The sequence below is a fragment of the Dermacentor andersoni genome, chromosome 11, assembly GCF_023375885.2.
Source record: "Dermacentor andersoni chromosome 11, qqDerAnde1_hic_scaffold, whole genome shotgun sequence".
NCBI lineage: Eukaryota > Metazoa > Arthropoda > Arachnida > Ixodida > Ixodidae > Dermacentor > Dermacentor andersoni.
Window position 1 is genome coordinate 61,989,380 of NC_092824.1, and position 25,598 is coordinate 62,014,977.

The following is a 25,598-nucleotide window of genomic DNA, read 5'->3' on the forward strand; positions in this document are numbered from 1 at the left end:
TTTGAGTACAATGGCATTAGACATTGTTCCTACGTTTTTTTTTTTTTTTTTTTTTTCGCAACGGTCAAGAGTGTTGTAACTTGGAATCTTGTGCGTATGTCTAATATGTTGTCAACATTAAAAAATTCTGAAGGTTAGACGACAGGCACAACTCTGGCACGTCGCACAGACTCCGCCTTCGTAGTGTATGCAGTCCTGCGCAGAGTCACAAAACCACGTCCAGTTAGTGGGTTTATTTTAACCTAAGTGGTCGACGGATTTTTGCGTTATATCAGAAATACAGATCACGTATCGACTTACACAAGTTGTCACACAGAGCACTTCTTATAGCAATCAAGCCCGTTTCGAATGAAATTTTTCTATCGCGATGAGATCCCTTCTTCTTATAGCAACCAATCCCGTTATGAATGAAATTTTTCTTCAGCCTGGGAGAAGCCAATCGGGATGAAAAAAAGCGATTCTAATCGGGCTCGGTCGCGATCAAAATTGACCCATGTAACACCAGGATTACAAACCAGCCGTGTGGCCTAGCGACTACTGTGTTGTGCTTCTAAGCAGTATCTAAGCACGAGGTAGCGGGCTAAGGCGGGAGAAGGCTAAAGGCCCCCTGGTGGTCAAGATGAATCCGGAATCCTTCACTACATCGTGTTTTATTATCAAATGGTGGTTTTGGTGCGTAAAACAGATTTCAAGTTAAACAGCCATTAGAAACTGGTACCTTCTAACTGCTCACATCACGTCTCGGATGCCTACAAAATGCAAGCATTTATGCATAGCATAGCATAGCAACTGTGTTATAAAGGCATAGCATTTATAACACAGTTTATATATATATATATATATATATATATATATATATATATATATATATATAAACTGTGTTATAAATGCTATCGCAGAATATTGCCGTGCTGTGCTACATCATTCGTTCGCTTCAAGATAGCCTAAGTTAAAAGAGATCTAATCGAAGTAGATTAACAAGTCATCAATCTTATGGTTCTCTGAGGATGCCTTCAAATTTTCTTGCCGGTCTGTTTAATTTTTTTCTTTCTTTAGTGTATTCGTAGACCATGCCCACTGTGTCGTTTACCGGAATATCCTTCATTAGGAGACAGTCGGCACTGCATATGTAGTTATTGCCTCTTATGTTCTCGGGTAAAACTCAATATTCCCACTTTCTCTACTCCGAACAGCCTTATGAACATTTCGGCATTTCATAAAAGGAAAGAATAAATTGAAGTTTGAGAAGAACAATAAGTTACGTTGCCCGCATTGTATGGGCAAATGGTAAATATATGTCACAGTGTTGAGATTCACCTACCTATTCCTTCATTATTTATCTTATTTTACAAATATTGCGGCCTCCATACGACACCTAGCATGGAGGGGTCAATACAAAACTAAAAAGATGCAACAACACATTACAGAATATAACAGGCTAAATGATCACACAAGAGAGGTAAAACAGTTTGACAGAATCCAGAACAAACGTAAGAATACTAAGGAATAGTAACACGATATATATTTTATCACTTCCGCAGAAAATTGGTCCGTGGTCATTCGTCAAACGGATCCATCAAGCTTGCTCCACAATTTAATTGCTAACGGAAGCAAAGTAAATTTAAACCAGTTCAGTTGCGACATAAGAGGGAAATGATTCAACAAATCTGAGTGGCCCTTTCAGCGCACAGAGCTCATGACGATAGATATAAGCACGTGGACAAGAACAGATCTGATAATTTTGTGGAGCATGATAAGACGACCACATGTGCCTGTCTGATTCAGCAACATTAGGGGCAATAGCTGAGCATGAGAGGAGGGTGGTAAATGACGATGGTACCTGCCGTATATAAATCGCATCGCTTTCTTTCGTACAGCTTCAAGTTTATCTACGTCACATTTATGGTGAGGGCACCAGATTATAAAGGCGTATTCAAGGAGGGGTCGGACTGGTATTTTGTAAGCCGTGAGTTTGCACTTTTAGTGACATTTTTCAGTGTGCGGTTGACATAACTAAGCCTCTGAAACGCCTTTGAACAGATGAGTTTGATGTGCTCGGGCCATATTAAGTTAGTCGTGAAAGTGATGATTCCAAGACACTTGAATTCGTTGACGCCCTTGACATATTTGCTTCCGTTACTGTAAGCGAAATACAAAGGGTATTTTTTTTGTGTGTGTGTGAAAAGCAGTCATTGGCGCTGTTTGTTTAAAATTAACCGACATTTGACTGGAAGGAGTGGCTCCAGTCGAAAAAGCAAGCGAAAACGCTACACACACACACACACACACACACACACACACACACACACACACACACACACACACACACACACACACACACACACACACACACACACACACACACACATATATATATATATATATATATATATATATATATATATATATATATATATATATAATTGATATTAGTGGCCCCAAGACGGAGCGCTGGGAGACACCTGAATGAACGGTAGCTGACAGCGAGTGAGCTTGTTAAGAGGAACAAGTTCAGATTTCGAATCCAATGATCTATTCAGCCACTCAAGTATTTCCTCATTTTTAAGAACCGAGAGTAGTTTAAGGATAATTTTTTGTGGCGAACTGTGTCAAATCCTTTCGCGTAATCTATAAAGATGACGTCTATGTGTTCACGAATGGCTAGTGGCAACGAAACATCATCAGTGAATTCGATGAGCAGTGTGACAATTGAGTGGCCAAGTACGGAACCCATGTTGCAACTTAGCAATAATGCTAATATCGCTAAAATCCTGCTCTCCGTAGAACCGTGTACCCAGATGGCAAAAATTAAACATAGGAAATAACATCGCTCAACGAAGTTTTCGTTAAACAAACAAAAGATGCGTCGCGACAATCCACAAAACAGTTTGAGTGTTCAGTTTTATTGGGTACAAAACGCGCACTTATATATAAAAATGTCAGTCTTCAGTTAGATTGCAGTCAATTGTAACTGCTGGTAAGGAGAGTTCTGGTAGTCTTGACAACACATTCTTTCGCATCGTCCCAAGTGTGGCCATTGATAACTACGTTAAAGCGAGTCGTAGTTCAATCGTGCCTGGTCGGAATTCTTTCTTAGATTAACATAGGGCTTCCATAGCTTGCCACGAATCTCGCGCACACTAAAAGAAAAATCTTCGCTAATGGAAACCTTCGAATTCTTCAGTTTACTCGTGTTATGTAGTATTTTAATCATGGTGCTGCATTCCATTAGTGTAAAATCATAGGCCTTTCTTTGTACGGATTAGGTCTCCCAAGTCTGTGGCAGCGCTCGGTTTGTCACATTTGATTTACAGCTTAGTTGACAAAAGATCAGGTACTAATTTAAGCAGCTGATCACATTCCAACCTCGTCACTGCTATAATCTGTTCGCCCGGTTCGCCCTAGCACCATCACGACTACAGGTTCCTCGCTAAAATGCGCAACAAATGTCGAAATTGTGCCTAGCATTGCAGTGCCACATTTTTATCTGGGAAAATTATGTGAAACGATCCTACCTTTTCTTTTCTTTCTGATTTGTTGCTATAGTAATTATGCGGGCACTGCAAGCCAATTTTCTCCGTCCATGTCGCCGTCATGTTCCATATGCTGCAGGTGAGAGGGAAAAGGCGCGAGGGTACGCCGACAAGGATGGTAGCTTGATGCACGCTAGTTGCCCGCACGTCCAATGTTCGGCCTAACGGTCTCGTCCCGTCCAATGCTTTCGCGCCGAGCGTTCCGAATAAACGCCTCATGCCTTGTCACAATATGTATTTTACTTCTACTCCATGACCGGTTTCCCGTACTTCACAGGCATACATTTTTCCACGTTGACGCTCTTAACCTTAACGCACTAAAAGGATGCTGTATGTATATCAGCCTAGTGGGCGACGAACAGGCAATAGAGAGCAACCTCTAGTAATGTTCCTTGCGGAAAGACACTCGGTGGGAACTCGCAAATGATTGCGAGTTTGATTGCCATAGTGACACCGGTAATACATGTAAGATTCCAGGGGCGGCATTCTCAGTCGTTCAGTTTTGGAGATTACAAGAACTTTCGCGAGATTTCGCTCGAACTACGGCCAAACGCGTTCCTCACACCAGGCTCACGGCGTCGAGTGCTCGACACTGTGCTGAAACGCTGACCAGCCGACGCGTGCTGTGCTGTACTCTCTCCAAACATCCCGGAAGTCATTGTTTCCGGAAAAGCGAGCTACGGACAATGCTGCCCCTTGAAGGTTAGCCCTCCGCGAGCAGTGTTGTTAGGGTGTGTCTTGTCGCCCACTGTCAAGCTCTGACGATCTGGTGTGAGTGTGTGTGAGCTTGCCTCCCGTGCACAGGCAGTTACCCGCCGCGGCCACTCGCTGGCTGTGGCGTTCTACTGCTGTGCACGGGATCGCCGGTTCAACTCCACGGCAGCGGTGGTCGCGTATGGATCGAGGCTAAATGCAAGAACGGTCGTGCACTATAAGCTTTCAGTGCAAGCGACAATCACCAGGTCGTCTAAATTGGCAGCACTCCAACGCCCCAACACCAGAGACTCAATCAACCAACCACTCACAAGTAGAAAGACGGGCCCCGAGCAGCACGGCCTTCATCTCGACGTCCAAGTCGAAGAGGAAGGTGACCGCGAAGCTGTCGCGTACGCTGCAGGCTTCGTTGTACAATCCGCCCCAGAGCTTCGTTATCCCGCCAATCTTTGTGACGCCGTCCATGGTTACGATATCGAACTCCACGTTCTCACAACAGATGGGTCTTGTGCAGCAGGGCCCCTTAATCAGCAGGATAGCGTTCTTCTCGCTGTCCAGCACTGAGAAATTCGGATATATCAGGGTGCACTGCATCTTGACGGAGCCGATCGTTGCACCTGAATGATCACGCACGCCCATTTTCTGTAGACAAGGAAGCGAATGATAATAGTAATAATTTATTTACTATGCCTTAGAGCAACCCTAATGTGCGAGAGCTCGCGCACGCATATTGTCCAAAGTAAAGCTGCAAAACATAGGTAAGAACAAAAGGAAATGATGAGCAAAACGTGGGAAACTCTGGGCATTATACGCCAAACACATTAAACCTTAAACGAGAATTCTGCTAGGTCCTATAATACTGATACTACTAATAATAATCTTTATTATAGATAAGCAATATATACAGATATTTTGCTAGGTCTGCTCAAACCTTCCGTGGGCTCCTATGATACTTTCTTACCTAGCTACTTAGTACAGTAATAGTAATAACGATCATAATCACGATGATAATCAATTTTATTAACGTGTCCGGGAAAAACTTGGGTGTCAAGGTAGTGGCGTATACATGTGTACAGACATACACGGGGTTATGGTTTTCAAGTTTTAAAGTTTTGAGAAGTTATCATGATTATGGTCTTTGAATTGGATTATTCGAATAGGAGAACATGTACGAGAAATGAAAACAATTATTCAACGGTTTAAGGAAAGCTCACTTATTCACATTTTAATTATATTACGGCAAATTGGAATGGACTATTTGCAGCCGCTGACTTTGCAAGACGTATCATACCACTTTGAATGAATATCCAGGGGGACACTAGTTTCAAGATATGATTCGTGTGTGACGAAATACATGCGCGTACCACTTACGGCTGTGTTCAGTGCAGAAAACTCCGTTCTGTTAAATATGTAAGTGGAACAAGCGTGCATCCTTATAGTATAGTAATATAGTATAGTATAGTAATAACGCATATCTGCAAATTGGTGTCATTCTATAAATTCATTCCAAGCTGATATATCGGGCAAGCTATCTGGATACAATTCGTAAATTGAAATTACCACGATAACTGCTAAGTTTTTGAATTAGTTGAATATGCGTTTTTATTTCACGTACAAAATATGACCGCTTCGGAATAACCTAGCTCAAAGGCTATTTATGTTATCTTTAAAGACTGATTTCTAAAAATCCCTAAAGCGCTTAAAAATGATCATACGCATCCCTAAATATATCAACAAACAGGAATAAAAGAGCACATTCTATACAATTGCCATTTCCAAACAATTCGCAGGTTCGCGTGAAAGGTCAATCGCCGATTGCGATAGGAAATTCGTACGCAGCTACACGAAGTAAGGTTAGCAGTTTTAACGGCCGTATAAGCTTCGAAACTTTCGTTTATTAATACAATTAGCAAGCATAGTGTTCAGCGCTCAAAAAACAAACGTGAACGCATTGCAGTTTATGAGCGCGGAGGCTCGCTGTCAGAACGATGCTGCGAGCAAGTGCGGCAGCAGCAGCGAGCGAAGTGATCCTCGTGCCGTCTATCGCTTCGACGCAAGAACGGCGATAGCACAGCGCGCACAAAGGTGCGAGCCGTCTGCACGTCCACTTCAAGCTACGGCGCATGCGACCGACCGCGGCCTCGCAAACTATGCACTTGTTGGCGGAGTCGAAGCCACACACCCCCCCCCCCCCCCCCACTCCCTTTCGCACTGGGCTCCCGTTGTTCTTCATACATGGGATGCGATATTGAGCCGCGAGCGTCGGTTCCCCTTATGGACAGTAGCGAAATGCGCAGTGGCTGCCGGAGCACAATACCTCCCCCGCTCCCTCCCTCCTACCTAACAACAATGCCATCTTTAGAAATAGGTCATGAAATTGATTTGAGTGCTGCTTACAAAATATGCAAACGCCTGTGAAGTATGTCAATTTCTTGTGAGTGTTTGCTGCAGGGATGCAGCACCCTGGTCAAGCGATTCTTTGAGGCGCGAGAGGTGTACACACGAAAAGTTCAAGACACCTTAGTTATTTTACGCGGAATTTTTATACTGTCGCTATCCAATTTTTCCGCGTATTCAATTAGACCATTTACAACCTTGAATAAGGAAGTTAACTCAGGTTTCGTGCGTCACAGGACCACGTGTTCTAGACCAAGGGAGGGCTGAGAGCAAGACTGGTGTTCGCGAATGACTTGCTTGAAGCAGCGATATGCAGGTAGAAAGAAAAAAAAAAATTCTTTGAACTCATGTCTACTCAATTTCCTTCAGACCGGCAAATGATGTTCCAAACGACAGCGGCATGTTCCAACCGAAGTCTGAGATGGAGGTGCGCAGCTTAAGAAATACACCTGCATTTCAGAACTCCCCGAAAATTTTACTTGCTGCATCATTTGTGTGTCGACCGCGCTTAGTGATATATTGTGGGGGGGGTGAAAATGTGAGGCTGGAATCGAACATGATTCCAAGATTCCAACTTCCCGCTATAGAAAGTGTGTGGCCCTGGCCAGGTCGTAGGGGAACGTAACTCATCTGAAGAATGCCATATTTGGCGGCTTGGTGGCTTCCACAATATTTAAAGAACAGGTCTGAAAACACTGCGCAACCGAACAGAGGATGGGCCACACACGGCGCTCTCCATCCGAACCCGTTCTTCCTCCCATTCTCTATTCTGTTGTCCGGCGCACACTTTTAGCGCTGTTTTTAAACACTATGCAACTCATCTTTATTGCGTGCATGTGACATCACTTAAGCCTTTCGGCCATTTCTCACTAGTTTGTTTTACACGCATTCATCGCAACTGCGCATGCCTCTTTTTCAAGTAAAATGCAGTCACAAAGGCTGCGAACTTAAAAAAATACACATGTGTTTGTCGTGCGCATAACGGAAGGAAGTTCTTTACGAGTGTGGGTACATCATTTAAAGAGACGGTAGAGAAGCGGTCCACAGAGCCTTTTTACACAGTGGGCGTGCTTGAGGACGGTCCGTTGGAAATGACAAAACATATGCGGTCTGACAGGTAGTGCCGATACAAACGTAAAAAAGGTCAAGAAACACCGGTTTTGCAAAGTTTTGGGAACAACACTTTGACAAGTCGGCTCCTGTCTTCGAAAGCTTTCTATGAGTAGGCCATAAAACTAGCGAGGTTTGTTGTTGTACGGCCCGGAAATTACGTAAACTTGCCGTACCGTTCCCTAAACCTAAATTTACCCGCAAGGGCTGCGGTGTCAGGCAGTAGTTTTCGTTCCTTCTTGGGTTTGTCTTTTGCCTCTCGCACATGCCCACCATGTATGGGAGCTGTGAGCTAAGAGTGCCAACACTGTTCTTTACTCATTTCGTGACGTGGCCGTTCGCGGCATTACTCCACCTCCTCTCCTTACCTCCTGTCGACCATCATGCCTCGCTCCCCTCTGGACTGTATCACGGTAGATCTAACGCAAGCGCTTCAGTTTCTGCAATTCGTTAGCCGGGGTCTCGGATAATTACATCCATAAGGTTGCTCTCGTTGCGACGTGCAGATAGCTCTAGAGAGCATTGTGGGGACGCGACGGCCAAAGTTTCCGCATTTCTTAACGGAGTATGCACACTTTCTACAGCCGAACTATAAGCCTTTGGCGACGTATACGTGCCTGGAGGCAGCAAAAACAGAGACACGAATCACAGCGAAGTGGCCGGTCAAGCCGCAGCAGTTCGGCATTGCGGCTGTCGTGCCGCGACATCTCAAAGGCCCGCCTGGGGCCCAGGCCCGTACACAAGTAGTCGAAGTCCTCGGTCGCCTTGAAGACAAACTGGTCCATGGCGTTCGTCACCAGGTACTCGCTCGGCAGCAAGTTGGGAAAGAGCACTGCGCGAGTTGAACATGTGATCGCACGTGTGTAGTCTACGACTGTGCGAACATTCGTCCAGGCATCTCTCTCCACAAGGTCATTAGTGTAGTCGTCTATTAATTCAAGGTGCGAAGGAAAAGACTGAAAGGAGGAGAAGGAAGAGACGTGCACCTACCTATGTTCCTGGTAACAGGGTCTATGTCCTTAAAGGAAATTTTAAATCTACTGCTGAGCGGGAGGCGCTCCCTTATATATAGGCAGTTTCGCTGGTTATCTCTCTTGTCTATGTTCTAGCTGCACCTTCCTTCTGTGATCAGATTACATGCGCGACACAAATGGTGGTGTATTCTAAAACTTGTTCGAGCACAACTGATTGCGCTGTTGTGTTCATTGCGCCGTATATGAATAGCCGACGCTTCTGATTTCGGAGATTAAATTTTCATGCATCGAGGAGTGTGCTGGCTGCTATCATTGTGCTGAGAGTTATTTATTTTGCTGAGCTCTGGTTCGAGTTAAATTCGGAAGTCAGTCTTGACAATGGACCTTTCTTCAGAACTTCCTGTTGCCATGAAAGGAAGGCTACGGAGGAGAAGCGCGAACGAGCGAGAGCACTTGAGAAAACAGCCCCACAATTTCATCCACGTTAGTTTAACCTGGTGAAAAGAACACAAAAGCCACTCATTTGCAAAGCCTAATTAAGACAAAAGACACGGCTTAGTATTGAAGTTTGCCTATTTTGAGGCTTTTCCTTCGTTGTGTGCTGGCAAACGCGAAAACCTCCCACGTAGCATTTGGTACTTGTCAGGCAGCGGCCTGACTACTTCACGCATTAAAACATCTGCAGAAGCTCAGCCCTCGTAGCTTTCCCTTCATTGCCACAGAAAGTTGTCCAGGGGTATACGGCGTGACAATATGCACTCGAGCTGTGGGCTGTGCGAAAAGACAATCTGATAATAAAGAAGGCCACGGGTGACAAACCAGGCGCAGGCTACATTACGATCTCTAATTAACTTACCCAACTTTCGGTTCGGCGGCAGTATAGAGTATCTCGCGGAAGCGTTTTGAGTGCCGCTGTGTTCGGATGTTAGCATTGCCATCTTTTGTCGGCCACAACCAAATTCGCGTTACTATATAGTCCATTTGTATAGCTGGAAATTGTTGTACGGATGCGTTCAATGTTCCACAGCCATGTTATTCGACGTCACTTTGCAGAAAACTGGGAAATTGCTCCCCTAATAGCCCAACAAGGCGGCGTCCAAGAATAAAAAAAATAGAATGTAAAGGCCCAAAGAGTCATGGGGCCAGCGATCAATTCATTATGCTGTTACGTGCGGAGAGACACAAAGGAACTAATTTTTATTTACTTACTAGAGAAGCGCAGCCAGAGACAAGATGTACACGAACTCGCGCCAAGCTCAGGTGTCCGTCTTCGTGTTCGCTTGCGCCATGTGTCTTAAGCGCCTGTTGTCATCATCAACATCATTCTCTTTTTATGTATACTGCAGGACGAAGGCATCTCCCAGCGATATCTAATTACTCCTGTCCTGCCCCAAATGATCCCAACCTGCCCCTGCAAACTTGTCAATTGCATTACGCCACCTTGCTTTCTGCCATCCTCGACGATGCTTTCCTTCTCTTGGCACCCATTCGGTAAGTCTACTGGTCCACCGGTGATCCAAACTACGCATTACATGGCCAGCCCAGGTTTATGTGTTTCTCCTAATGTCAATCAGACTATAGACTATACCCGCTTGCTCTCGCACCTGTCGTATCACAACCCAATCCGCGGCGGCAAAAGTGCCGCCATGGTCCCGTTAGGTAACTGGAGTGAGCATTAGTGCTTGCGTCTGGCAACGTGGACTATATCACTGGTGGCCGAAGCGGAGGATGTTGTGAGGCTGGTTGGAACGACTTCGTAGCTAACATCAGTGACTTGGCAAACCATGCGATATGGGCCTTTGTAATTGGCAGGTGTTTCTGGCAAAGAGCTGCTCGAGAGGAAGGCGTGTTGTGGAATAAGAGATGGAGAACTTTGAACTTATGGAAAAACGACAGACGTCCTTCCGCTTCGAGCGCATCAAGAAGACTGCTTTATTTTTCACTAGAAGGTATGGGAAATGGGAGAGAGTATTGAGAAGGAGAAAGTTATAATACACCATACCACACAGGCATTCTTGCACCACGCACGTGCCAGAATGCGCTCCACACTTGGAAGGCACCACCACACCGCCGGTTGGTTTGTATACATCGCGCCCGCCAGTAAGGCACGTAGTTTGAGGGGTATCAAGTGTACGGCGCCTCTGAGAGGGAGTTCTCCTTGCCACCTCGTCGGCGGCCCGCAGCGCGGGGGTTTATCAAATGTCCGGCGCCGCTGGGGAGGGGGACTTTGGCTCCAGAATGGAGGATATGCAACAACCTCCCCCAGATGAGCGAACTGTTATTGAGCTCATTGCTCCACAATCCCCAAGGGATACAGCAGCTGTATCGGTCGCTTCACCTCAGTTCCCCCACTTAATACCAGTTTGCAGGACTGCACCCTGCCGTCTCTACCCTTAAATGTTTCCTTAATTCTGGCGGTCTTCCACATGTGGCGTTTCAAGCGGTCTTCCCTCAGGAGCACCAATGCGCCTTTCTTCAGATCACTCGATGTCGTTGGTCGGCACATATGTGCCAATCTGAGCTCCAGTAAGTACTCTTTCCGCCACCGTCTCCAGAAACTGTCGGCCATGGCAGTCCGGTACTTCCAGTGTCGTGAGAGATGCACGCCACCGCCAGGAATTTCGTCCGGCAGCAGGTGTGGAGGAAGGGTCGTCAACTTTCTTCCGACAAGGAAATGAGCCGGTGACAGTGGTTCTGGTTCTTGAGCATCATCATATATGAAAGTCAAAGGGCGTGAGTTGATCACGGCCTCCACCTCATAAAGAACGGTGGTCAGTTCTTCGAAACTCAAGGTGCTCCGACCTAACACCTTTCGCAATGCTACTTTCACAGATCGCACCATCCGCTCCCAGAATCCACCCCACCAAGCTGCCCGTTCAACAATAAACTTCCATGTGATCTGGTTTCCGGTGAAGTATGACTGCAATTCCTCGACTTGCAACAGCATGAACATTGCCTTTAGATCCCTGGCTACACGCTTGAATGCGAGCGCGTTGTCCGAATACACCGTCGAGCGAATTCCACGGCCTGCCACAAAGCGTTTAAAGGCCAAGAGGAAGGCTGTAGCCGACAGGTCGCTGACGAGCTCAAGGTGGACGGCACGTGTCACAGCACAGGTGAAAATAGCGATGTAGCATTTTTTTGCTGTCGCGTGACTGTTGACAAATCAAGGGCCCTGCAAAATCGATGCCAACGATGTCGAACGGGTTTCCCTTTGCCACTCTGTCAGCTGGAAGTGGTGCTACTGGTTCCGTAGCGGGAGGGCAACTTTGCCTGTGACAGACGAGGCACTGCTTGATAATTTTCTTTACGGTCTGACGTCCTCGGATAATCCAATACGATTCTCGCAGCTGTGCTAGAGTATCACGTACGCCCGCGTGCAGCATTCTCAAATGTTCCTTCCGTATGAGCAGTGACGTGAGGGGGTGCTTGCCAGGGAGAACGATGGGATGCTTAGTCTCTTCGTTGTTATCACTGAATTGCAAGCGTCCACCAACTCGCATGAGGCCCTCTTTGTCCAAGTACGGGTTGAAAGGCAAAACAGGAGAGCTCTTGTGCAGCGGTCTTTGATTCTTCAGGTTTGAAATGCCGTCGCTGAACGCATCTTCTTGAGCTTTAGCCAACCAGTATCTTTCGGCGCTGATTACTTCTTCAGCTCGTAATGGGCCGATCGTCCTTCCTTTTTTGTTGTGGCAGTTGTCGACAAAGCGGCGGACCCACGCGGTCACTCGCACGACTCTGCTGAATGAACTATAATTCTCAACATTAAAAATTGTCATGGATGACGGTGATACTATGGGCATCACCGTCCCCTTTCGCTCTTCCATTTGGCACTCCCCAACCTTCGAGCTCGGCTCACTTATCGTTGGCCAACACGTGTCATCCTCTTGTAGCCAGCGGGGTCCTTTCCACCACAGTTCGCTTTCCCGCAGGGCCGATGGGAGTATGCCGCGGGTGATTAGGTCAGCAGGGTTGTCTGAGCCTGGGCAGTGTCTCCAATCACTGGGATCTGTCAGCGCTTGTAACTCTGAGACTTCATTTGCCACGAAGGGCTTCCATCTGGCAGCGTTTCCCTTTATCCAGTACATAGCTACTGTGGAGTCAGTCCAGAGGATGGTAGCAACATTCTTCAGATCCAAGGCCTTGGCAACGTAGTGGCATAGTCGCGCGCCAATAAGGGCTCCCATCAGCTCCAATCGGGGTAGCGAGAGGCGTTTCAAAGGGGCCACTCTTGATTTAGCCATGACCAAGCTGACATTTGTTAGTCCGAACGGAGACTTCGTCACGATATATGCGACAGCACCGTAGGCCTTCGGGCTTGCGTCACAGAAAAGATGCACCACTTTCTCCGTATCATCGTTTCCAAAGTCTGCCGCTATCAGTCTTGGAATAGACACTCCTTCGATGCATGGAAGCTCCCTACACCAGCAGTCCCACTCAGGCTGCAATGTCTCAGGCAAGGGATCATCCCAACCAATTCCCAACTCCCACAACTTCTGGAACATTACCTTTACGCATAATGTTGTGGGAGAAATAAATCCAAAAGGGTCGAAAATTCTTGCCGAGACCTGCAGCACAAATCTCTTGTTGTCAGCTCTTGCGGAGAGGAAGTCGATGAGTGAAGTTAGGTTGTATTCAAAGGGGTCAGTCTGAGCATTCCAACCTACTCCCAATACCTTTGTAGCGGCAGCATGTTCAGCATCAGCGTTCCTTCTCTCCACATTGCCATTCTCTAAGAAGTTGACGAGATCGCGGTCGTTCGACATCCACTTGTGTAGCCGCATCCCTGCTTGAGACAATATATCGTTGGATTCCTGGCACAAGACTTTACCCTTGTCAAGGCTGTCAACCCCAGTTACAAGGTTGTCCACGTAATGATGCTTGCGCAGAATACCTGCAGTTTCAGCATACCGTTCCGGCAGGCCTTCAAGATGATGTTGCAACGTTGCAGCCAAGAGAAATGGGCTCGACGTGACACCGAATGGCACGCGAGTCATGCGATAGGTCACCACAGCTGGAAGCTCTTCCCCTTTCTTTGGCGTCATAGCGTACCAGAGAAACTACACAGCGTTCCGATCGCCCTCTGATAGTGATATTTGGAGAAAGGCCTTTTCAATATCCGCAAGGATGGCAATGTTGTAAGTGCGGAAATTGATCAGCAGATCAATGAGCTCTGGGTTTAGGTTTGGGCCACTTTCCAAAACATTGTTCAGTGAGAGGCGATTTTTGGCACTAGATGATGTATCAAATACTACCTTCAGTTTTGTCGTCTGGCTTTCGCGACGAACAACTGCTTGATGTGGCATATAGTACACCGGACCTTCCGACGTGCCGTAATCCTTGCTGGCTGGCTCTGCATAGCCCTTTTCAATGTAGTCTCTTATGCAGGCGTCTATTCCCTAATCAACGAATCTCCTTCCAAGAGGCGCTTTGTCTGTGCTTTAAGACGCCTTGCTGCGCACTCGTAGTTGTCGCCAAGGTCGTAAACCATCGAATTCCAAGGGAACGACACCTTATAGCGGCCATTCTCAAAGTTGACGGTTTCTTTATAGTGCTGAAGGACCGCGTCCTCGTGACGAACTGGCTCATGTTCCTTGATACCGATGTGCTCGAGCTCCCAGAAAGACTTTAGCTGTGCCGATATTTCCTTGTAAATTTGTTCCCTCACTCCTATCTGCATCGCGCCAGCAGCCGAGGAGCAGACTCCTGTTGACTTCCTTGTGCCGACCTGGTCCTGGACTGTCCATCCGAATACAGTCTCCACTGCCATCAATTTGGAGCTGAGACGCTTAGTGGATCCCGTGACAATTTCCCAGTAATGATCAACGCCTACCAAAAGGTCAATATTTTCACTTTCGCCGCCCCGCGAGGCGTCTGCGAATTGGAAGTGAAATCTTGAAAGTTGAAGTGGAACAGAATTTGATGGAGCAGCCATGATATCTGCACAGATGCAAGGAACTTCCAGAGCTTCCACTCGCACCCCTTTTCCGTCGTACTGGCTTCTGAGCCACAGCTCCACTCGACGCGTTTTTGTGCGTGTTATGGCTTATTGCTCACCAAAGGCAAATATTTTAAGCTCCTCTTCTCCCAGCACTTTTAACTGCAGCTTTTCGGATAGGTTGCGATGAATGAAGGTTCGCTGACTGCCACCGTCCAGGAGAAGCCTGAAAAGTGTACGTTTATGTGGACCCTCTGTCCAAGCTCGCGCTGTCTGTAGGAGAAACTGCTGCTCTCCAGTGCACATCAAGTCATCTCCCGTGCCTAATGAGGACTTCAACACCGTGGCTTGCTCAATCACCGGTGACGAAAATGCATCCCTTTCATCAGTGTTGCGGTGTCTCCTAAAGTCAGGGTCGCACATTGTCGTTAAATGTCTGCCCTTGCAATGCGCACACCTGAGCCACTTAGCTTTACGGCATTCTCTTGCCTCGTGCCCTTTTGTTGTACACCGGAAACACCGTTTGTCACGCTTCAGCACCTCTCTCTTATCCGCCACAGACATCTTTGCGTTGCAGTTGCCGGTCTCATGGCCGTTCGAATTACAAAATAGACATCCTGTGCTGTCCTTGATCGTGGTGTGCAGTGCCGCTGCAGTAGGCATGCTCGCCGCCTTAGTATTGCTGTTGCGCCTTTCCTTTACCAATTCGGCACTGTTGTCTCTCGGAGCTTCGGCCCACTGTATGATCTCCCGCGTCGCAACCTCCTTTCTTGAAAAAACGCAGGAACTCCTCCATCTCACTTCCCTCGTTCGTGGCCTCGTTTTTTCTTTGGTATTCCAGACGAAGGTCGGCAGGCACCGCTTTCTTTATTACGGTCAGTAACAAAGTTCCATAAGTGCCAACACACGCCTAAAGAAGTGAGGCTGCGTACACCTGTCTCTACTTCGTCGACGAGGCTGCGCAGTTGACCGAGATTCCGTGAGTCACGCACTGGCTTGATGTTAAGCACCTGTGACATGTGGTCTTCTATAATAACTTCCTTTCTGCCGAACCTCTCCTTTAATAGCGAGAGAGCGACATCGTAGTTGCCTTCCGACAAGTCAAGTCCTGCTACCGCAGCCACCGCCTTTCCTGTCAAGTAGCTGTTGAGGTACTTGAATTTGTCTACGTTTGAGAGGTTCTGGTTAGCGTTGATAGTCGACTCAAACTGACTCCAGAACCCTTGCCACTCTCGAAGCTCTCCGTTGAATTTGTTGATTTCGAGCTTTGGCAGCTTTACGGTGGGGCGTATCGGCGAATCGTTTGCGCTGGATTCTCTTTGATCTGAGGAGTTTAGTGTGCGATCTGATGAAACATTTGTGCAGCTAAAGTCGCGTAGCATGCGTTGTACCTTTGTTTTCGCCACGCTGATCTTTTCTCTGTACATTTCGGAGCATGCAATTTCCTCTTCGAAAGCTTCATCTTCAACGCCTTTTTCTATCTCCCAATCTAGCTCTTTCAGTGAGTCTTCTTTAAGAGTAAGAAGATTTAGCTTTTTTTCCAGCTCACCGATTGATGCGCTGTCGTCCATGGTGGATACTTCATTGATCAGCTTGGTTGTAGATGATCGCGCCACGGCCCTTTTTCGCTTGATTCTGTCGATGTCCATCTTTTGACGTCCCTATTCTCGGGTTTCGGCGCCAAAAATGTTGTGGAATAAGAGACGGAGAACTTTGAACTTATGGAAAAACGACAGACGTCCTTTCGGTTCGAGCGCATCGAGAAGACTGCTTTATTTTTCACTAGAAGGTATGGGAAATGGGAGAGAGTAGTGAGAAGGAGAAAGTCATAATACACCATGCCACACGAGCATTCTTGCACCGCGCACGTGCCAGAATCCGCTCCACACTTGGAAGGCACCACCGCACCGCCGGTTGGTTTGTATACATCGCGCCCGCCAGTAAGGCACGTAGTTTGAGGGGTATCAAGTGTGCGGCGCCTCTGAGAGGGAGTTCTCCTTGCCACCTCGTCGGCGGCCCGCAGCGCGGGGGTTTATCAAATGCCCGGCGCCGCTGGGGAGGGGGACTTTGGCTGCAGAATGGAGGATATACAACAAAGCGACCAAAGCAGCTCTAGGGCACCCGAATAATTCTGCACGCCACGATGACAGATGTCGTAGCGACGCTTCCAGTTTTCGACCGTGGTCAGCGCGAGTGATGCCACCACTTGTAGAGTTCGTAATTGATAACAGCAAGGTGTCTACTTCTGTTGGGAGTTCGTGGCCATGTAAGAGACAGAACGCGGAACAGCCGGCGTTGTCATAAGGAGAAGAATGATAAGGGAAAATATTTCAGGTAAAGCGAATTCCGAATTCCGCTGATCGCAGAAACCTATTTTTAAGCATAAATGTAAGGCTCCGGTTCAATCGCTCGGTCAGGCCGTTGGTTTCTCGATGGTAGGAGGTGGTAAGCTGATGCTGGATAGAGCAGACGTGCTTGATATCATCAGTGACCTTGGATAAGACGGTTTGACCTTGGTCTGTGAGCATTTGACGTGGCGCTCCACGCATCAAAGTGACGTTGTGTAGTAGGAAATCTACTACATCTGTCACGCAGCCGCTTGGGAGAGCGCATGTAATGGCGTATCTGGTCGCGCAGCCAAAAGTGACAGCAAGCAGCATGTTTTCTGACGCCCATGCCAGAAAAGATCCAAGGAGGTCCAAGCCAACACGATCAAATGGCTCTACTGGGATTTGAAGTGGCTGCGCGCACCTACACTATAAAAAAAAATGCATGCTTATTCTCACGCTAAGCTGCAAGTTTAAGCGTTACGCGCATCTAAATGAGACATGGATGACGTTTCAAGCACCACGTGACCAAAAATATGCGTGGCATTCCTTCGTGTAAGCGTGAGGACAAGACTGCTGAACTGCTTAATGACACGCTTAACACCCCGCGGAGCACTCGCGCGGGAGCTTTTCATCGCGCTACAAAAATCCAAATAGGGGATCCGTGATATTTCACGTGGTCTTCGCCGAGCGTGCAATAACAACGCTCGGCGCCTTCTCACTGCCCTGCGAGGAATACGAAACTCTTTTTTGGGGAGGTTGAAGGAGACCGGGGTGTTTTGAAGGCTGCGCTCGGCCATTTTTGGTGTGGATTTTCTAGCGGACTGCCACGTGCGACGTTCGTTATTGCAGCACAGAGCCTGTGGTCTAATTGTCAGAGTTGGTGTGCATCGCCGTGTTCACTTCTACGGACATTCATAGTGTACAACGCGGGTGGTGCATGCATACATTGTGCACTGTGCCGAGTTTATGAGCGTTTACGAGAGAGAATCTACCGCCATCTGATGACTCCAGAGCAGCATTTCTATATAGATAATAGATGTGTTGCGGTCCCTCAACTGCCATTCGTGGATGATTGAAACATATAGGAAAGAACATTAGTAAAGAATCGCTTTTATTTAATGGCGGCTAACTGCCTATTTCTCATTTGATTTAAGGTATATGGGCTTGTATGATGTGCAAAACGTGCCGTAATGGTGACTTTATTGGAAAGCGGGAACTTTTTACGCGAGCAGTAGCCTTGATCTAAATAGGGAGTAGTCAGCCTCGAGCTTTTTTTAAAAAGGTTGAGCTCAGGACTGTAGAATGCCTCTGAATTGTTCAGTTTTGTGTGAAGTACCAAGTTTCTTGTGTTTCTATTTTACATTCGCTACCTCACGGTTCTCTTCTTGCGCGCTGCCATTTCCGCCTCGGCCAAGGGTGGTTAGCTGGCTGTTGTCACCGTGCATTTTGCACCGCGCTTCTTCTCGTGATTTAAAACTCTGCCGGCGGCGCATCACTCTAGTTTGCCGTGTACGCCGCGTAGTTGTCACATATGCTGCTCATACTATACTGCTGCCTATAAAGTGAAAATTCGTAATTTGGTCAGCTATTTGTCGACTGACAGTAACCTGCATCTCAGAAGCGCCGCATGTGAGGTTGCGACCTACATGTGCTACTTAATTTTCAACCTAAATTGCACTCTGAATTCTCACATCTGTCTAGTGCAGCTCCGCATGCTTTACATTTTGGGCTTTAAATATAGCAAGTGTGACTGTATTCAATGAACATGAATATACTCTGGCCCTTGCAGCGCTTGATTTCCAGCTGCAAACCTATTTAAGACTGCAGTGAGAGCCCATATTTGATAAGTTCACGTAGAATGTCGTTCCTGTCCAAATTTCCATCTCCATTGGGCTGGAAATTAGGCGTAACTACGTTTTTCTAGCGAATTTTTTATGAGGTATTGAAACGTTTCATCTAATGCGTTGCCAGATGCGCTCGAATTTTATAACTTTATTTTTATGGAGAGAATGATGAAATAAAGTTATTTACTGTTATATGTCTCAGTGAAATGCGTTTTGCACTTTGTTGACTTGTTTTTCAGGTTGCATTTGAAAGCGAACTCAAGTTCGGAATTAGGATTGATTAAAATGAACAAAAATTGAAATAGTTACTTCTGATTATATAAAAAGTACTAAAATTGTCTGAGCGTTCATACGTCACTTTAGAAGCGTGCTTGTGACCCAGGCTTCCAATGCATGCCGTCATTACGGCGGTGAGTTCACTCTCTTTTTCATATCGCCTACGTCAAAAAACTTCCAAACTGCAACATTTTAAGAGCAGTCAGTAGGAGAAATCTCAGATGTAGTTCAATCAGCATTAAAGCAGTGAAAAAGCAAGCGGTCTTCGTTACCACATTTTTGTCTAAAAGAAACATATTTTCACCTCTAAACTATTATACTTTGGGTATTAAGACATTTTTTTTTTTTTCAGATAGCGCTAAGTGAGCTTATAACACCTGGCAGTGCCTGTGGTAAGCAAGGCTTCGTATCTGCGGCTGCGAGCAGGAAGGCATTGAAATCAGTGATGACACGTCCCTAGAAAAAGCACTAATGATGTGCCTATGCCTTTATTGTATGTATTATACAGCATATCCGGCAATAAATTGCCAGTTTTTGTGCAAACAACTATAAAGCTAAGAACAAGCGAAGAAATATCATGGGCACAAACAAGATTGAAGGATTTGTTCATTGCGGTTGCTCATTTAACTGAGCTCATATAAAGGCTTAAGCTTTCTAAGCGATCTGAAAACGGTTTAACTCTGTAAGATTTGTTTTCAAACATCAGCGTTTCATTGTATCACATTTTTTGGGAATCAATATTATGAACAAAATATTTGACCAGGGAGACATATGTGCGTCGTATTTTTTTCGCTCCCCAGAAAATTCGCCTTTGTTAGAAAACGCGGCCGCTGAAAAAGAATTTGATTAGGTATTTTGGACCGACAATTGGAGAAAGAGTGCAATAGAATGATGATTTTAACGCGGCAAATTCTGTCCTGACGGCCCTATCCTGCACAAGGCTTTCTATGTTTTAACCCGGGCGCCACAAGCACGGTCGAGAGGGCATTCGTCTTTTTGTGCAAGGGCATACCAAGTGGATTGTTTACGTTTTACATTAATTGGCGCTGTTGAAATGTGCCAGGGCTTAGCGAAGCCCCTTCTTAGTGGATTAGCTTTCCGTGTCACTGGCGGGACCGTCTTGCGCAATCTCACAGCAGCATACTCAGTTTCTACTTCGCCGGCATGCTGCCACTGTGATAGCGTCTTGGTTCGCCACAGTCTGCAACGGCGAAGCAGAAGTTAAAGATGACTGCGAAGAGCTTGGTGAGCAAAGCTCCCTTCATAGAAGCAGCCGAAGTGCCCAAACCGACATAGGCCGGTGTGTCTTCAACACGTACAGAGAATGGGCGAGGGAGCATGCGGCATGCTCATCACCCCATCCCCTTTGCCCCTCGGGCAGCCTCCTCAGCGTGGAGGTTCGTCACGCCCTAATAACCGTGGGAACAGGAGTCCTTATCACGCCTACTAAGCATTACCCAGGCGTTATTGGCAAGCGTGGAAAAATATCATGCTTAGATTAGGCGTGTAAAAAAACTGCAAACGAACGCCTATATAAGCCTGGATTTTTTTTTACAGTGTAGCGGGAAGCAGGATGCTTTCGTGTGGCGTTGACATGGCTCACATGCTGCGAAATATCGTCGCACAGAAAAGTGCAAGACGGGATCAGAAAAAGCGGTGACGTGGTGTGTCCTAAGTTCGAGACACTCCGAGATGTGCAGCGGTGGGAACGTCATAACGTTCCTTAAGAACGGTCGTACAGAGGTGCCTAGGGATGAAGAGGAAGATATTGGGACCTACGGGATGAGCATTACGACGGTACACAGTGCTATCCCGGAGAGCGTAGAGGCGTAAGGAAGCGTCGTCGGGCACGTATTCAAAACATTGGGTCAGCGCTTTGAGTGAGGCATCGCGACGTTGCCCATAAGGATCGGGGGAGCTGTGACACAAAGAAAACATAAACGGCATTTTTGATGCCAGGGGCGCCAGAGCAGTCGATGGCTTAACAAACAAACTATCCGCGTCTTGGTGCAGGCGTTGGGACTTGTGAATCACAGAGCATGAAAACTCTTGGAGCTCCCAAGACCAGCGACCAAGCCGACCCGTGGAATCCTTGAGGGAGGAAAACGAGCCGAGAGCATGACTGTTGGTTACCGCGGAAAACGGGCGGCTGTAAAGGTAAGAACGGAACTCGGCAACTGCACCAACAACAACAAGGCAGTCCCGTTCAGTAACACAATAGTTGCGCTCTGCTGGTGAGATGAGACGGCTGGCCTAAGCGCTCGTGCGATTGTGGCCGCGCTGTCGCTGGGCTAGGAGAGCGCATACACAATGACCACTGGCGACCGTACGCAATTACGTTGTGGCTTTAGGATTGAAGTGGGTGATGATCGGGAGCGATTCGATACCGGAATGTTTTGGAGGGCACGAATTTCGTCTCAGTCAGGTTGTACTCAAGAAGCACCGACAAGATAGCCGAAAAGCGCATTTTGGCTGCGGCCGAAACGGCATTTCGATGAGATAGATGTGTTGCAGCCTCGCCTAAGGAAAAACGTCAAGTATGGCTGAGAGACGTTCAATGCGAGTGTATATTGTTGGTTAAAACCCAATTACGTCGTCCAAACGCTGAAGCAAGGAGTCTGTCATAGGCTGAAAGTGGCCGGCGCATTACCTAATCTAAAGAGCATAAATTGATCAGGAAAAGAGCATCACGTGTTATAAATGCGGTATTTACTCCGTCCATATCGTCGACGCCGATGTGCCGCTATCCCGACTGAATGGCCACAGAGGAGAAGTAGCAGGCACCGTAGCTACAGTCAAGGGCGTCGTTGATTTGTGGCAGCGGGTAGACTCCTTTCTTGGTGGCTTTGTTCAGAGGGCGGGAATCCACACAGAATTGCCATGTCCCATCCTTGTTCTGAACCAACACTACAGGTGACGCACATGGACTCTAATAGGATTCAATGATGTTATTTCCAAGCATTTGGTTAACCTCAGTTTCGATTAACGGGCGTTCCGGCAGATACTCAATATGGTATACCGTAACTTTGAGCAGCATCGCCAGTATAACAACGATGCTTGACAACAAGCAGCTGGCGTAAGGGACAATTCTCAAAGGCGATAACATCCCTGTAGGAAAACAAAACATTCTAAAGGTCCTCGTCTTGTGCCAGTAAAATGCCCATCGCAAGCATTTTCTCTATCTTGGTATCAGTATAAGAGGCAGACTTAAGAGACCTGGCAGGCTCAGACGAAATGAGGGCTGTGAAACGCGCCACGTGATGGTAATCTCAGGGCTCAAGCTGGCCGAAGCAAACTCCGGGTGTCAAATTTGCTTTTTTAGACCAACGTTTACGAATGGAATGCAAACGCCGTTAGCCGTGATAGTCAGAACTGTGTGAGATACGGTGACCACATAGTTCAGGGGAATGTCTGGCAGATGAGCATCGAGATACTACAGATCAGCAACACACGGCGAAGTCGGCACTTCGATGTGTGATAATTATTTGGGCGGCCGTCGAACAAAGCTAGTGGGGCTTGTTGGGGTCTCGGTGCTGACGCCCGTTATTGCAAATGGGTCGCAAGCCCCAAGGGTAGCGTTGGCCTGGCGGCCTGGGGCACTGGAAGCATCCGAAGGTCCCGGCAAAGCAAGAGAAGACTGGTAACAGAACAACTTGTTTATTCTAACATAGCAAAAGAGCGGCCGGTCAGCTCGACCGAAGTGGAGAGACGGGAGAGCACGTAACTCAACAGTACAAATCGGAGCCTCTCTCTCCTGGCGTCCGGGGGCAGCTGCTCTTATACTCTCGGCGTCGCGGGCCAGAAGGAAGGTCACGGGATGAGCCCACGCGACGGCGAAGCATGAGCCCACGACGGCGCGCATGGTCGAGCCGAGAGACATGGTGAGCCGAGTGTAGTGACGCATCGCCAACCCGCCGACGGACAGACCTGCTGGCTCCTCACTTGGGGAGCTCCGCTCCCCGGCTGCCGCGCTTTGACAAGCGTGGGCACACACACACACACGCACACACGAAGACACGTGGCACTGAAACACGCCTGGACACGCTTGGCGGGGAGGCGTTGCGGCGGCGTCGAACGGGCCAAAATGTCTGCCGCTTTGAGCGAAGCCCCGGCGTCCGTTGCATCCGCGCCGGCATTACCGCGCGTTGTAGGCGAAACGTAACAGACCGCCCCGCCGGGGGAAGGAGATCCCGATGGTCAGGGGACTGCATCCGCTGTCCGGAGGGATGTCGCTCGATGATGCTCATAACCGAAGTCGGGCGTCCTTTGGCATTTCTTGAGCGCAGCGCACAGAGAAGGCCTCGTTCTCACGTTCACGTTCACACAGGACACTGCAAAGTGACTTCGGGAGAGTTGACATTTTTGTTCTCGTTTCCGGCAAGCGTTAGAACTACGCCGAAAGTCAACCGCTCAGTCAGTAAGCACGGCACAACCCTCACTAAGCCCTGCCAGGCTCTTTCCCCTTTTATACTGCTGCCTAGTTCCTTACAGTAGTTTAGCAGCACTCAGAACGCGTCCACAAATCGGAAAATTGCACTAGAAAGCACATCATCACTTTGAAACACTACACGAAAGCAATAGGTTAAAAATCCTGCCTCAGGAAGAAAAACATCAGTAACAAGCAATTTTGAGGCTGATTCCCACGTTAGGGGCTTCGACTTAAGCCATCGGCGTTACCGTTGAGACTCCCCTTTTTGTAACGCACCTCAAAGGAATATTGTTGCAAAGCGAGGCTCCAGCGCAGGAGGCGGCCATTTTTGGGAGAGATGGTCTGCAGCCATTGGAGAGGGCAGTGATCCGTTTCAATGATAAACCTCGAGCCGGCTAGGTAACATGACAATTTCTGAACGGCCCACACGATACACGCACACTCTTTCTCGGTGGCGCTATACGCCTGCTCACGACTCGTCAGCTTACGACTAGCATACAGGACGGGGTGTTCTACTTCTCTATTTTCCCGTTGGCACAGTACAACGCCCATGCCTCGCTCACTAGCATCACACTGAACAACGAACCCTTTTGTGTAGTCGGGCGATCGTAGCACAGGCTGGCTTGTTAGGGCGCTCTTTAGGGCGCTAAAAGCTCTTTCCTTTGCCTCGTCCCAGACGACTGTTTGCGGCTCTGTCTTTCTTAGAGCATCCGTTAGGGGAGCCGCGATATCAGAGTACCTGGGGATGTACCTCTGATAGTAGCCGGCGACACCTAAGAACGACCGAATATCGGTCTTCGTGCGCGGTTGCGGGAAGTCTCGCACAGCGGCCACCTTTATTTCAGAAGGGCGGCGACGACCCCGACCAATCACGTGTCCGAGGTAGACAACCTCGGCCTGTGCTAACTGGCACTTGGGAGCCTTGACTGTCAAGCCCGCATCGCGCAGGCGGGTTAGCACTGCCCGCAAGTGCGCCATATGCTCAGGCCAGGATGCGGAGAATATCGCTACGTCGTCTAGATACGGTAAAGCGAATTCTTGCTGTCCCCGCAACACTTTATCCATGAGGCTTGAAAAGCAGTATGGCGCGTTCTTCAAACCAAAACTCAAAACTTTAGGACGGAATGTCCCCATTGGTGAAATGAATGCCGCATACCTACTAGCCTCTTCTGTAAGTGGAACCTGCCAATAACCCCTGACAAGATCTAGGGTGGAAATAAACTGAGCGCTACTCACTCTCTCAAGGCGCTCCTCGATGTTAGGGATCGGATAAATTTGATCCTTAGTGATGGAATTAAGCCTGCGGTAGTCGACGCAAGGACGAGGTTCCTTGCCCGGTACCTCAACTAAAATCAAAGGGGAGGTATAATCACTCTCACCCGCCTCAATAACACCGAGCTGTAGCATTTTCTTTACCTCAGCCTCCATAATATCGCTCTGGCGGGGTGACACCCGGTACGCCTTGGATCGTACTGGCTCTGGGGAGGTAAGTTCTATGTCATGAGTAAGGACAGAAGTCCTACCAGGCCTCTCAGAGAACAGACCTTGAAACTCTTGTAAGAGCTGGTGTAGTTCGGTTTTCTGCTCAGGCGACAGCGATGCTTTACTTATTAAGTCACTAATGACTTGATCGGTGTCTTTCCTGTTCGTCACTGAGCCTAGTCCCGGAAGCTCGACCGGAAGCTCTTCGGGAACGTTTACCATCATGCACACCACTGCTTCCCGTTGCTTATAGGGTTTGAGCAGATTACAGTGGTAAACTTGCTGTGCTTTCCGCTTTCCTGGCAGACTCACCACGTAGTTAACGTCCGACAGTTTTTGAACAATCCGTGCTGGGCCCTCCCACTGCACGTCGAGTTTGTTCTTTAGCGATGTGCGCAATATCATGACCTCATCGCCCACCTCAAAACGACGGGCCCTGGCTGTCCGATCATAATAAACCTTGGCCCTCTGCTGGGCCTTTGCCATTGCTTCACCTGACAACTCCTGTGCCCTTCTTAAGCGTTCGAGGAGCTTAAGCACTTACTCTACCACGACTGGGTCGTCGCCCCTG

At 47.8% G+C, this 25,598-nt stretch overlaps 1 protein-coding gene across 1 annotated transcript; it reads right to left on the bottom strand.

Moving 5' to 3' along the window:
• Positions 1 to 729: 729 nt before the first annotated feature.
• On the bottom strand, positions 730 to 13,773 carry LOC126518218 (uncharacterized). Its single transcript, XM_050168060.2, has 4 exons — positions 12,162 to 13,773; positions 8,404 to 8,586; positions 4,559 to 4,807; positions 730 to 749 (listed from the first exon to the last, which is right to left on the bottom strand). Exons 1-4 carry the CDS (start codon positions 13,771 to 13,773, stop codon positions 730 to 732), a joined length of 2,064 nt encoding a protein of 687 aa, XP_050024017.2.
• Between the last annotated feature and the right edge of the window lie 11,825 nt (positions 13,774 to 25,598).